The 15,715-nt window shown below is 32.0% G+C and overlaps 1 protein-coding gene across 8 annotated transcripts in view; it reads right to left on the bottom strand.

Annotated features, from left to right (window-relative positions):
* Positions 1-15,715, bottom strand: part of CNKSR2 (connector enhancer of kinase suppressor of Ras 2) — a 280,256-nt gene that overhangs the window by 124,287 nt on the left and 140,254 nt on the right. For 4 of the 8 annotated variants that reach the window (XM_016943171.4, XM_016943172.4, XM_054676638.2 and 1 more), the window contains exons 9-10: positions 13,791-13,937; positions 3,428-3,561 (exon numbers count right to left, since the gene is read on the bottom strand). In XM_016943171.4, coding sequence (XP_016798660.1) covers positions 3,428-3,561; positions 13,791-13,937 — 281 coding nt within the window. The remainder of the gene's footprint in view (positions 1-3,427; positions 3,562-13,790; positions 13,938-15,715) is intronic. The other 4 variants (XM_024353188.3, XM_024353189.3, XM_054676640.2 and 1 more) reach the window with 1 other exon arrangement.

Below are 15,715 nucleotides of genomic sequence, written 5' to 3'. Positions count from 1 at the left end.
AAGCCTGTATTTCTGCTTCTGTGTGTAAATGTTTAGGTTTGTCCAAATGTAGAAAACTATATTCCCAGTATTTGAAATATGTAGAACGTAGTAAACAACATTCTCCAGACTGACAATCAGTGAGTTTTCTTATCTGTTTAACCCATCACAAGGTGTTGTTGCCATTCACATTACAATTTACTCTTTTATTTTCTAAAATAAAAGTATTGCTTATTACCACAATAGAACTATATAGATAGTTCTTAGGCAACATGAAGGAAATAAATATAAAATCCAGGCAGAATTTTCTTTCAGCTTGCTGAAAACTTTTCCTGAACAAATTGCCTGGTTAGTCCACTATCAAAAAGAAATTGACACTGCAACTAGCTTGGAAGCAGCCTTAACGAATTTGTGGCACTGGAGTAAGGTTATGCCTATCTGTAAACGTACCAGACCTCAAGCTATGAGGCTTGTGACATGAATGTTAATGCAGCTGAAATCAGAGGGTGATTCAGCCCTATTAATACACATACTATATTTATATGGAAACATCTTGTGGCAGGAAATTGAAAGGGATGGTATTTCCTATAATAATATGAAGGAGGGACCTTATATCGACAGGGTAGATTTTTAAAACAAATCTATATAGAATGCAGTAAAATACTGTTGAATTAAGAAAAGTACCAAGCAAAACCAAACTTTTCAGTAGAATGAGTAGATACATGTATTGTGTATGTAAATGTGCATATGTGTATGTGTGTGTGTGTGTTAATGTATATATTCACGTCATGAGTCCCTGGAGAACTCAGTGTGTTAATTCATTCTGATGTAAAGGGTTTTTACACCTTTCTTAATATTGTACGTTAATGCACGTAAGTAATAAATCTGTGCCTTTGCTCTAGAAAGGATTTAAGGAAGCATTAAAAGAGCATTGTTTTACTGAACTAACTTTATATTTAATGGCACACAGTAGAGTTAATAGGAGAAATTAGTGCTTAAATGTCATAGTTGTTCAAAGACCTATAAATTCTACATTTTTATCATAGAAAAAGAAATTTGGTTAAGTATAGAAATGTACTATATATAATGATAATGAAACTGTGTTTAGTCACAAGACATATAATAAAATGCCAACCAAATTTCACTCACTTCACATACATGAGTGTTTTATCTTTTAGAGAAAAAGGCACTTTTGCAATAACTTTTTTTCTGGATTAAATGTGTTCAAAAAATCATAACCACATGAAAAAAATTCTGCCTAATTTGAAAACTAGTCCTATCATTTTTCAAGTCTGTTTTCTTTTTGAGATGAGAGAGGTTTTATTATTTGCCATCCAAATCAAACATATATGTTTACATACCACCAAAATGCCTATCCTGTATAAACAAAGTTTTTAAATATGGGGAAAAATGTTCAGAAGAATTAAACTAGGTCCATCACATTCATCTTCAAAATAAGAAAATAGGAAAAAAGTGCCAAGGCTGTATCTGTAAAAATAATCACGACTGCAAAAAGTTTTGACTGTCAACTTAAAATCAAGCCAGAAAATGCAGACATTTATATAAGGCTGTGGTTCAAAGGGGCTTTGATGCATGGATTGTCCTGACTCCAATATCGAAAGACTTTATGACTGGGTAAGTAATAATTTGACTCAAAATGTATTTAGAATATTCTGTTAAATTATATACTGACCAACTAAGAATCAGTTGCAGTGATATAGTAAACACTATGAATTTTACAGGAAAGTATGGAGTTTTCAAGCAATACTGACAAAACAAGGGTCACTATGTTGATATTTCAATTTCACATTCTCTAATATTTTTAAATAGCATCTTCGAGCTTTTTATTGGCTTCAATATATAGCCTTTATAATATGTCCACCACACTCAGAAGACAAAACTGGATCATTTTACTCTTTTGTCCTCTTAAGTGTATTTTAAATATTTTCTGTAGAGGAGACACTTTCTTTGTAACAAGTTCCTCACTACCCAAGAGGAAAGAACATTTTAAAACTACAGAGATTTGATAAAAATAATCTTTTAATGTTTATCTGTGTATGTAGCCCTCTGAAGAATAAGGCCTTTTAAATAATTATTTGCACTGAAATAAAAATCTTTCTAAATAAAATGTAAACAAATCATAAAAAGTCACTTCCTGTTTGGAACACACATACTTTCATTGTTCCTCATGCAAGAATATGTGGAAAATCTGACACTGTCTTAATAGAATTAAAATGCAACTAGCATTTTAGTAGGATATTGGATGGATTTGTATATTTGCTTGTAAATTGAACACAAGACTGTAAATTATATATTAGATTTATGAAATGCCAGCTTAGTAAACTATATCTTATAAGTTATGTTCCAATGGCTATATTTAATTCTCAAAGAACTAAAATGTATATAAAACTAACTATAGTTATATTACTAGATGACAACACAGTATTTGCAGATAAACCATATTGCCATGCAGCATTTAGATCACATAATGTCAGTAAACCATCATATCTAATAGAATACAGATTTCTGAAACACTAAGTGTACTAAAGAATAATGGAAATTAAACACAAGGAATTCAGTTCTTTTATATATGAAAGAAATTTAATACTATTTATGGCTTGAAAACAAGAGACCTTAAATTATTGTTTTTGAATGCAGAACTAATTTAAAAACTGAATCAAGTTTTTTTGTGATTGGTATTAATGATCCCCATTTAGTGCTAGTCCTTTTCCATAATTTTTGTATTTCACAAGGCTGGATATCAGAATGCTTTTAGGAAGAATGCATTATGACATAAAGCTGTATTCTTCCACATCTGCAAGGAATTTCAAATAAGAATCGATAAATGAAATAGAGATACAGCCTCAAGAAATCTAGAAAATAGACTTTAAGGGTAATTCATTCCCTTGTAAACTCTACTTCCTGAAAGAAACATTAATGAATTAATGAAATAAAAATTTCAGACACAGGATTATTAGGGGAAAAAGACATTCTCCCTCATCATCATTATCAAATAAAATCTTCCTCATTACTTACATTTAAGAAAGCATAAAATTTATCTATAGCTTTCTCTTTTTTTTAAAAAAAAATGTATGAAATGCTTCAAAGTAACCTGAAATTTTCTGGGGCTTTTTAGCCAAACAGCCTCACTTATTGTTTACTTATTAAAATAATCCTAATTATTATTTAATATTACTTTCTTCTTCTTTCCTATTATGAGATAGTATAAATTATTTAATGCACAGCAAGTATTTATATACAAATTAGTTATTATTATTATTAATAAACATGCATTCTCTATAATGGGAATGATTTTGCAGAATGTGTTCAGAATTCCTAACTGTGAGAAAATATTCAAGGTGTTCCTTGAGAATTGACTTTGCAGTTTATATGCTGTTAGGTTTACCTTTAGCTAGAAGCTGCCTAGGACAACGTGATAGTTTTATACCTGGGAATATATGGTTCTGCAGGAGGAGGGGGAATGTAGAGATCCTGGAGGGCAGAACTGTCTCTTTTGGTGGGTGTACTGATGGTGCTGGAAGGCGTGGCAACGCTGCTTGTGGGACTTCTAGGTATAAGAGGCTGGTTAAAATGAAAAAGAAAATACATACGCACACAAACAACACACAAAACAACAACAACAACAACAACAACAACGACACATAGTTATCATTTTAAAATTATCTATTTCTGCAGTTTTTGAACTTGGCTGAAATCAAGAAACATGTTATTTAGTACATGGATATTCCTTTCAATCTCCAAAAACAAACAGTATGGTAAAGGTTTCCACTTCACTCCCAACTCACCTTAATCTATGGTATAAACACTGAAATACTATTTATAAAGCAAAAATACCATGCAGTGTTTCAAAATGGGAAGATTTATCTCACAGTTAGAAACTTATTTAAATTAAATTAACTTTGTCAGAATCCCACCTTTAAAAGAACAATAATGATGAGTAACTCAAAAGAATTAGCTCACTCACATCCTGATTGATGTATGAGAAAGCTATTTCAGATCTTCTCCCAAAAAAGATAAACCATATTTCTAGGTTAGTAAAATGTTACAGATGCTCAGAAAAGGTTACAAAAGTGGGAGTATGAAAGGCCAATACGAGAGTATTTGCTAGAAAGACATATTTTTTCTGTCAAAATAAGCATAGCTGTCTTCTCAAAGCCATTTTATGGTACATCATCAAAAGTATGGTAATTATGTAACACAATCATTTCACCATTCATAGGCACACACATTTATCTATCATTTAAAATAATCTTTAGTTGCATATATAGATCTCATTTTCAGGCCTGTATTTAAGTATCAAATAGGAGGTTATTTTCTTAAAGTTAAGATAATATATATACTGAATTAAACAGTACATGAGGATGCATTAACTTAAGAGCACTCCCAATTCCAAGCTTCACAGCATTTGAAAATAATCTAGTGGTTTCTGAAATTATCCTGAAGTGAAACTAAAATTCACAAGTTTTATGTTTATCTTACAGATCTTAATGATTAGCTATGTATACAATTAACACATTAAAAATAAAAATTTTAATGCAATCACAAACATAAAAATAATGATCACAAATGAACTGTATCTTCACATGACAAGATGTTGCCATTTTAGCCAGTATGAAAACTCTCTTAGCATATTTATATAGACTCACAGTTCTATTGTTTTAATATGCATTGCTAGACACTCAAAAAGTGGCATATTACAACTATTTTGTATTGTGACAATACTTTTGTACAGATAAACAAAATTCGTTTAAAAAGCCAAGCATAAATACAATGGAAAGTACAATGTAAGTCACTGGGGTAGGCTACATAATTTAGGACTCAGTTCACGGTTTTGACCTTCCCTGTTATACAGCTCACCTTAATAGCTTGAAATCATACATCCTACCAAAATGACAGTTAAATTCTAATGTAGTGAAGTAGAAATTAAAGAAAGAGAGAGAGAAAGGGAAAAGGAATGATAATGTAATTTGGGAGTTTACAATATTCCACCTTATACGATATTTTTAAAAAGGTCAGAAGTTTTACATGTTAATTGAAGAATTGTAAGCTATTATAAAATTACACAGTAAAGATTATGTTTTACTATGCTAATTTTGGAATAGGGTCCAGTTCAACTATTCCTGTCTTTTAGAAACAAAACTTGAGGCAATGGGAAATCCTGAGATTATACAGGTAATCATAGGAGTCACCTGTACTGATGAATACCATAAATCCCAAGGAAATAAATAACTATTTTATTTCTAAGGATGCATTTCATGCCTCTACAACAAATCCTTGAATGGCAGATTCAACAATACATACACACAGTCACTGTGATGTGACTCTGTTTATAACTGTTTTCCTCTCTGTCAGGACATCTTGGTTTTAAATACAGACGATGCTAAACAATAAATCTGACCAAAAGTTCACCATAATAGAAATGTAGCAAAGAAAACATTCACTTAACAGAATATTATTCTCCAATTCTTTGAAACAGATACACTGTGAGAGAAAAACTAATATTCAGTATGCTTTTTAAATGCTCTAATAGTTTTCTTACTTTAAAATATCCTAACACTGTAAATGAACTTAAAATCAAGTTCTAAAAACATAAGCATTTAAACATAATCAAACTTAAATTTTGATTGTCTTTCCTCTCTCCTGGAGTCACTATTTCTATTTTGAGGACTTCTCTTCTTTACTTTTACCATCTACAGAACTAAAGATAATTTTTCCTGGTTAGTACCTACCCTTCTTCTCCACAAACAAAAACGAGGGAAGGAAATAGTAGTAGTCAATGGTTACAAGCATATTTTAAAATAGATACACCTGAAGTGTGAGGTAATGACCAAGGGAATATTTTATTCTGCCTGGACTATTACCAGAATTGTCTACCTAGGGTACTTGTGTCTTTTCCCTTCCAAGAAATGTAATTATTAGCCCTCAATTTCCTTCAAACTGCTATTTCTCTAGGTTTCTATTTTTAGCAAACAGTTCCTATCAATGTCATCAGTTAATGTTATTAGTTAAATTAGCACATACATAGAGGGGAAAGACTCTTAAATATGCTTAAATACATAACAAGTTTGATTATGCCAAGCTGGTTCAATTAATTGAACTGGTTGGAAAAAATACTACTTCAGAGAAAAAAGAAATTAGTCAATCCTATTGCTTAACTCATCTGGCTTGTTATTTTATTGACTGGTAAGTCACAGAAAATATTTCAACTGGTTTATCATGGAAATACCATCTGGCTCATCAGTATGCCTTGTACCAAGTAAAGCTCATTGTAAATATTTGATATATTCAGCATATTTCTCTCTACTAACTGTGCTCTTTATAACAAGCTAATCCAAGCTAAATAATAAACGTTCTTTTTGAGACTCATATTAAAAAAACTAGACATTAAGCAATGGAAAAATAAAGTTTAGTAAAGTACAACCTTTATGGGAAAATAAAAATAACCACTTAACCCAAAGGGGTCTTTGTGATAATTTAAAATTATAATCTCTAAAAATTTTCTAACTTTGGACAAAAATTGAAAGAGTAAAAAATCAAATGACTAAATGAATGAAAAAGGCATTAAAGAACATTAGAAAGACAAGTAAAATTTGACTAAATCAAGTACAGAATAAATGATGTAATTAGCTAAAATTATCAGTGAGAAATTCCTAGTTGTAACAAGTGGCATTAAAAATACACCTATCACCAATAGCCATTTAAGTTTGTGAAAATGCACAGAAAGTAACAAATTTAGCTTCCCTCAACTTGAAACACAGAATTCTTTCAGCATTGAGGTTTTAATAGGCATATTCCTTAGATTGAAAAAAAATCGAATGAGGAGGATATAATACAAAAAGATAGCTTCTCCTATCCTGGCAACATTTACTTATAATCATTTGTTTATAATACAGTGTAAGAAAAGTAGTTACTGTTGCACTACAAAGAAATTTCAATTTAAGAAAAAAGGTAGAATTAAAGGGTAACATTCTTTTATCATTTTGACCTTCTCCGGTATTGACAAAACATGAATGGGAAGAAAATTAGGAACTATCAACACTTATGGATAAAATGGATACAATACAAGGGGACTGCTTTAGGATTACATCTTGTTATTTAAAGTAAACACGAAGCTTCAGCATAACTTGATCTTCTGTGGTATGTAATCAAGTATGACATGGATCCACTTTTGATCCCATCCAAAGGGGTTTGTTTTCTGGAAGGACCTTGTCATACCATTTAGTTTTCATGTCAATGGTCCTTTTGAGATGAAGCTCTCCTTCCACATATTCAATGAGGCTCCAACAGGGAAGACACATTTACATGTATGTTGTGACTCTTGTAAAACAAGTCTATGATAGATTTCTGGGGGCACTGGCATGCATCTCTTAAAATGTCCAAATCCTAAATAAAATGATCATATGTATCTCTTCAAACATACATTTATAACCTTAGGTCAATTGGTGATAACGTACTACTGTCAATTTGCTAGTGTTAGAAATCTTCTAGGTAAAACTTGTATTTTTCATACTGTCAGTTTGAATGTATAAATACTTTAAAATTGTGTCACAAAATAGGGTATGACACAAACTTTCCACTGAATTATGAGTGATAACTTTAGCAATAATATCTTACTCATCCAGCTTAAACATCATTGGATGATTGTGATTGTTGTAAAATAAAATTTTGTAAGCTAAAGCTTTAAATCCTCTGATGGTTGAGGTCTCACTTTAAAGCCTCTGATTGCTGAGGTCTTTTCTTTGTGCGCCCCAATTTTAACATCTCTAAGGTAACTGAGCACATATAGAAGGTATTGGTGTATCTGTGAAATCTCTATAGTCTTAAAGACCATGAGAAAAGAACTTCTATACTTAAGAAACTACATTTGATGTTGAGGTTTTCCCCAAAACATTTTACATTTTAACATCTCTGGGCAAGCATATCTTAATTTAGTTGTCCCTCTTTCTAGTACGTGACCCAGCTTTGATACAGCTTGAATGAAACCAATGACATAAAGACAACTCCAGCGTTAAAGATTAAAACAGTGCATTACACATTTATGTAGTTAGCTCTAAAATTCACTAATGCCAAGATCACACAGAACTTGCTTTGCCTTCCAGGGGGGAAATACCCACTGAAATACAAATAATTACATCAAGTATAAAACCTGGCCATTTATTTTATTCGCTCTTGGGAATAAACACAGACTCAAATGGATCACAATACCCCATCATTCTAGCACAGAACATTCACATAAGTCCTTACTCAGTTCAAACACATTTTTAATTCCCAACACTAGTACAAGAACATTGTTTTATATTGACTCTCTTAATAATCTAAGCAAATGCTTCAGAGAAAATGTATCCTGAATTTTAAGCGGCAAGAATTCACATATAATTTTTAGTTTCTTGACCATGTAAAGAAGGTTAGATCTAATTTGGAAAATTATTGGGAATACTTTTTTCTGGCCAAGCTTTTCATAAGTAGTCAATTATTTGAAAAGAACTGAAGCAAGGGAAATACATATATTCAAAATTCTCCCACTCTCAGTTCTTTCACAGCTTTTTCTAGAATGCAAATTTATAAATACAAAAGGTTTGAGTATCCTTTTATAAGCATATAATTTTCCCTTTCCTGTCAGAATACAGAGAAAACAAGTGTTTTTTTCTGACCACAGATTTGATCAGAAAACCATATTTACCTAGGCTTAAAAATACAGATATATATGCCTAAAACATGTATTACTTATAAAGCATATAACTAATAAAGACTTAAGAGTCACACTATAAAATGGCTTTTTCCATCAAATCATGAAATACTGCACATTGTATTGAGGCTAACACTAGTGTCTTTAATCCTGCATTGTCCAGTCTTATGGGCATAATTAAACTGCAACATTAAAACTGGACTTCCATTTTCTCAAATTACAGTAAACATCATTTTGGGGATGTTAACTAAAGAAAGAATGGACAATTTTTACATTATAGGTGATTATCTGTAGCCACTATTAAAATCTTGAAAGCATGTGGCTCAAAAATACAAATGTGACTTAGATCCTTTGACTGATTTGCTTAAAGACTGGTGAGCTAAAATTTGACAATTACTTGCATGTATTTACTCATTTGAGTATGTAAAACATACAATTGCTTCTGGCTCCCAGTCAGCCCAATTACATTTTTAGTTAAAAATTGATTTTCTTCTCTAGTGCCATGCCTAATACTAGTTCTTGCTCTCCTTAAAACAAAACTCTCAGAAACAGATAAATTTTTTTGTCACTAATGTTTTTTTTTCAGTCACAACGACCTGCAACTTGAATATTAAATTTTATTGTTACTTATGTATTTTGATTTTTCCAGAATGACTTTAACCATTCATATCTCTATGTATATGAAATCAAATGCAATCAACATTCTCCAGTTGTTACACCAGTTGATAAACAAAATCAACTACTATGACTCTTTTCTTTCTATTTTCTGCTCAAATGTATTTAAATATGCTCTAAAAATGGCATCAAGGTAATGCTAAACAATAAAATTTAAATGGAAAAACACAAAATCACAAAATCATACAAGTAACTATGGCAGCAAAATGAGAGATTTATAAATGAGAATACAATTTAGGAACATAATTATAATGTTACAGCTTGATGTTATTTTATATAAAAATGTCTTGAACAATATATGTCATTATGTTGAGAATTCCAGCACTGATTTTAGTGATCATTTCTGAGATGCATTCTCACCAAAAAAAAAAAAAAGCTGGGTTTTTAAATGTTTTAAAAGCCATTGATTCCCAGTGATGATTCCAAGGAACATTCTTGGCAGTGTCCAGATAATTCTTCCATACATCTCTCATAAGAAGAAAAGGACACCACCCATCTATGTTCTTGGCCTACACATATTAATTTAAAACCACAAACATCTAAAAATATACCTTGAGGTTTATCCACAATTCTTTGTTTTTTTTTTCATTGAATTAGAAGAAATTGATGATAAGCAATCACCATGCCTACCAAAATGCAGGAAATTAGTAGAGTGCCACTAAAAAGATGTTTTGAAAAGCAGCTCTCAGAAAGCAAGGAATCCCTGGTTTGTTTTCTTAGAATAAGAGATTCTATCTCAGATGAGACATCTCTGTTTTTACAAATGGGTGAAAATGACAACAGAATTAAAGCTTCCAGATATTATTAAATTTGCTTGTAGTATTTGACTAAGGGATGGTTAAGTCCTTACGTTCTATCACAAAATATTTGAGAAATCAGGAATTCATCAAAAGAGCTGCCAATTTAATGAAATGTACTAATGAAATTGCTCTGTGAGCATGAAGTTGAATTGTATGCTTCTGTTTATTTGGCTATAATTTCATCAATGAATTTCAAAAGAAAATCCAAATCAAAATTCATCATTGTAGTTAATCAATATTGGAAGTCACTATGCTTTTAGTATTTTTAGAAATAAAACTACTACTTTAATTAAAACGTGGTATTCTTTGACAATCTTCTATCTTAGGATAGATAAGGTTGTTTTATTTGTATAGATAAAAACGATTCCTTATAAGTTTAAAAAATCATTATTCCTTATGTTAGGATAAACTTGTTTATTAAAAAGATACATGTATCAGTGCCTACCTCCATACTACTACAAACTTTCCTATATTTTAATCTATAAATGCTATCAGGTAAATTAAGCCTGGGATAGTATTTTCAAAAAGGTTAAATAGACATACTGAGTTAAATAAATGCCACAGATTATTTCCTTTTGTATCCTCTATTCTAAATAATTCTTGGTAGACTACTGGTACACCCTATGAAAAAAGAAATAACCTCATTTCCATTTTTTCAAGTTTGAATGCTGAAGATTTATATTTGGATGAGCTGATGGGCATTTTGGCTCCAGTGTATTTCTGCACCTACCAGAAGGAAGAATACAATAAAAATGGCACTCCTGTCTATGTAGAGGATTGTTACTACGTTTAGCAGTTACGTTTCACATCTGAGGTAGTTCCTTAGGTACTAGGAAGAAAAGGTGACCTCAGATAAAGTCATGATGTTATGAAAAACTGCCTTCAAGATCTTTTCATCTCACTATTTCTTAAACATTTCCCGCTCTGGAGGCAGTGTACCTTCACCCTCCAGATCCTGGTACCTTGAGATTTTGTCCATCTTCTGTACCAAAATCTATAATCTATAAAAATTTTGACTAGTTTTCATTATGCTTTCAGGTGTCTTTGCATTTTAGCATAAGCCAGAACTTTAAGATCAATGAAGAATTCTGTAATGGTTCAATTTCAGGTCTTCTTCATCAGGGAGATTCGGTAGTGGTGCGGTATGTTAGAGGACTTACCCATTGTCCTCACTCCTAAGACCTTTTCTTAGCCACTAGAAAATATTTAATTAACACCAATACTCTTTCCTCTGCTCTGTAAAAAGGCAACAACTGAAGTAATTTTCAAAAATGTTAGAAGCAGTCTCCCCTCCCCCAACCAATAGTATTATTTATCTACGGATGGTTGACTTTGGCCAATAGCTTTTAGTTGAACCAAATTCAGCTGAAATGACAAATTTAGAAAAATGTCAATATATACAGCACTTATATAATGCTGATTTCCTCTTTTTCAGATTTCAGCATTTTGAAAAAGTAAATTTACAAATACATGCAGCATAGCTGAATAAGCGATGACAAATAAAAATAATTAGTGATCTGATGAGGCACATTTCTCAGAATTTGGAATGGATCTAGAAATAGTGCCTGAAGAGTAAGGCACTTACAGGGTAAGGAATGACATGACGTAATTTTTAAAATTAAAGTCCTTTTTCTCTAGGTTTGAATACCTACACCCAATGTATATGTAACAAAAAAGTTGGTCTTTCAATTATTTTAGCATTTTATATAAAAATGATTCTTAACTGGGTACTGCCATTACCTTAACTCTCCACTTCAGTTTGTGCATGTGGAAAAGAATATAACAGGGGAATAGATTATAAAAGCATGTGCTAGAGATATTCCCTCAAACCGAGTGCATGGATCAACAAGAAACTAGGGTATTTTTGGTGCTTAATGTGAAATATGAGGGACTAAAGAAGAGGTATTAAATTTCACTCACATATACAGAGAAGAAAACCTAATGGCTGAAAATACAGGCCTCTTTTTCAGGGTTCCCACACCCTTACACTTTGAAGAAGGATCTTTGGGGAAGACATGGCAATAGGAAACTCTAGGGGGAGCAAAGCAAATTATAATGCAGTGAAAAAAAATGATGTAATGGGAAAGTCTGATCTACTCATCTATGACTTAGATAATGAGGCAAACATTGACCTCTGAACTGTAATGATCATCAAGTATCTTTTAAAATAAACATATATGCAAGTCAAATGGATTTGGACATATTAATACAGTTTTACATATATTAACTTGAAAAATAGATTCACATTAAAATTTTAAAGGCCATAATGTTGACATATATATGTGTTTTTATATTAAGTATAATGCCAACGGCCAATAAGTAGTAAAGTTTTAAACAATGAAAAATCATTATAATCTATAAAGCCATTCATGTATAATGGAGAATTTTGATTCTTAGGAAAAAAAATCTATGAATAATAAAAGGTACTAACATAGAGCTTAATAACAATTTACATAGCAGTGACAACAATGCATTTCATATACTGCTTTCCTTTTTAATATGAATGGGCCATGTTCCAGTTCAATGGGCCTATTTTTTTTTAATTAACTTCTAAGAAAAGGTAATAGTCTCTTATTTTTAAAATGTACGTTTCGTGAAGGACAAAAATTACTTAAGTTTAAAGATTATATCCTGACTGAAATAGAAAAAAATTCATTACATCCTTGCCTTTCATCAGTCAGAATCATATTTTTATAACTTTCAAGATAACTCAATAATTATCAATGTTAAGAGTAATGTTTCATGCTGAAGAGTGATGTTTCATGCTGAAGAAAAATGCAAAAATTCTAGTGCAACAATTTCCCTATTTTTGCCACCTTACAGGGTGGAAAGAGAAAAATGATCAATCAGGAGGAATGTACAACGTACATTTTTTTTTAAGAGATGGAGTCTCTGTTGCCCAAGCTGGAGTGCAGTAGCATGATCAGAGCTCACTACAGCCTCATACTCCTGGGCTTACATGATCCTCCTGCCTCAGCCTCCCACATAGCTGGGACTACAGGCGCATACCACCATGCCCGGCTAAGTTTTTAATTTTTTGTACAGATGGGGTTTTGCTATGTTGCCCAGGGTGGTCTTGAACTCCTGGCCTCAAGTGATCCACCCGCCTCAGCCTCCTAAAGTGCTGGGATTACAGGTGTGAGCCACTGCGCCTAGTTTGGACTAGGTGCATTTTAATTACTAATATAACATTTCATTTTCCTACTGTTTATAAATTACTATTACTATTTTATGAACTGATTTAAAAGAATTCTATAAACTATCATTTAGCTTCTTCTAAAAGAGTATGTGGGTATAACATAAAATAGAAGATCATATCATAAAAGCGAACCATCTTATTTTCATTCTATCCATATTTTGGCATGAAATAAATTGTGACATTTTGGAATTATGCTTTAAATGTTTACAAATTAAGGCAGAGTTGTTTTTCATTTGGGTTTTAGATACTCAAGGATTTCATCACAATTAAGCCTATTAGAATAGCTGTGAAGAGATCATTTCACAAACAACTTTTCAAAAGCATACAAGATTAATCCATATGCTGCTGAGATGAGGCACAATAAAGAAGCATTACTGAGATAATCTATGGCTAAAATGATGGTGTATGACTTATGATTAAGCTTCATTACCTGCAGAGCAAGGGGCTTCCATCTCATATTTTTCAGTAAAGCTGGTGCTGAGGTAAGCATGCTCTGAGGTCGCTTTTTCAAAGTTAAGATAACACCACTCGGGTCCTCTCGTAGTGCATTCACCAAATTTTTCAACTGCCACCCCACCTGGTAACCAGCAAAATCATTACAATAAAATTGAGGTACAGTATTCAAAGATTTAATGTTCTCCCCCTTTAATAAGATTAGTAAAAAAAAAAGTCACATAATTGGTGTACCATCCTATCAATTTTCAGGAGATACATACTCAATAAATTTTATCTTTGAATTGATTAACCATATTATTGCATTAGTCCATATCATTACCAGACAACATAATGGACATTTACCATGTCAAATCAAAGACTAAAACGGTATCCTACCAATGGAGTAATTCAGAATGTAATGAAATTATGTCACCATTAATGCTGCTCAGCTGCTAGGTCTAGATCCAAGCTCTGTTCACAAGTACAGTTAAAAAATCTATATGCCTGAAAACAAGGATTTGGCAATGTCCTGAGCTTACAAACTACACCACATGCTTTCTCATCACCATCTTTTAGAGATAAGTGGTACCAGTGTCTCTAAATTAGACTGATATTTTACTACCAATAGCTGGTACTGACACACCAAGGCAACATTCTTACGCATGGACAATAGCAGCAATACAATAAACCTTTTACCATGCTATAAAGATAGAACAAAAATAACAAGACAATACTACTCCAATGAAGCAGCTATTGGAATGTGTTCCAAACAACCCTATAAACTTAAAATATAATGTGCTAAATTTAATGAAGCCATTCTATTTGAATATCACCTAAAAACATATTGTGTAATTAAATCAAAGTACTTGATAAATGTCTTGAAGTCGGGCTCAACTGCATCCCCTGTTAAAATTACTTCACTCTTCATCCTTTAAAAATTCTGAACATAGAATAATTTTTGTTACTTTGCTTTCAAAACGGACTAGTGATGCAGTATCAGGTAACTGAAATCCTAGAAACTATGCTTTAAAGAAACACATTAAAATGTCTATTATTCCAAGTTTTTTTTTTTAAAATTCACATTTAGAAGAGAGAAGAACCTTTTATCCCAAACCCTAATGGATTATACTTTTCCAGGATGTGTTACATAAATACACTAGGTCAAAATTTATCCTGGATTGTAAGCAGGATTTAGCAAATGGTCTGAACAGTGATAACAGTTTCTTTCTAGGCATCCAAGTTAAAGATAATTGGTGCCCTTTGTCTAATAATAACCATGTTTTTGCCTGGAAGATATTTGTCAAGCTGGAGAGAATGAGCACTTCCACCAAAAGCAGCACAGACCCCTAGACTATGAAGAAGAGGTAATCTGGAATGCAGCTATTATAGAATGGGGACTTTGGTATATTTAATAAGCATTCATCTAAATTGCAACCTCAACTATAGCTGAATTGAGTGTTGGTGAAGTTAGAACAAACGAGAAGTGAGATGTTATAATACTTAAAATCTCAGGGAGTCTCAGATATGAATCAAAATGATCATTATACTTGGATAACCTGAATGAGACTGCCAGTTTTTTTTTTTTAAATCACATTAATGTGGATCAACTACAGTAATGGAACTGGTCAAATGCCTCCCCTTATATGTAAGTGGGGACTATTATGTGCCCAAAGGTATATTACATTGATTCCGATTCCTCTGATAGCTGTGTAGTATCCCTACAGCCAAGAGTTAAAGCGAAGGGAGTTCAAATCCAAGGGTTCATTTTGCTTGCCAAAAAAATATGAATGCACACTTTGAATTACAAGTTTGGAGGGAGAAAACATACTACTTATACAAAGAGTTTAGGAACAACTTATTAATGATAACCACATTTTGTAACTTAATTATTCACTCAAATAATTGCTAACTAAAGTGGTC

This window comes from Pan troglodytes, chromosome X (genome assembly GCF_028858775.2).
Source record: "Pan troglodytes isolate AG18354 chromosome X, NHGRI_mPanTro3-v2.0_pri, whole genome shotgun sequence".
Lineage (NCBI taxonomy): Eukaryota > Metazoa > Chordata > Mammalia > Primates > Hominidae > Pan > Pan troglodytes.
The sequence above is the reverse complement of the archived record's forward strand: the minus strand, read 5'-3'. Positions and strand labels throughout refer to the sequence as shown.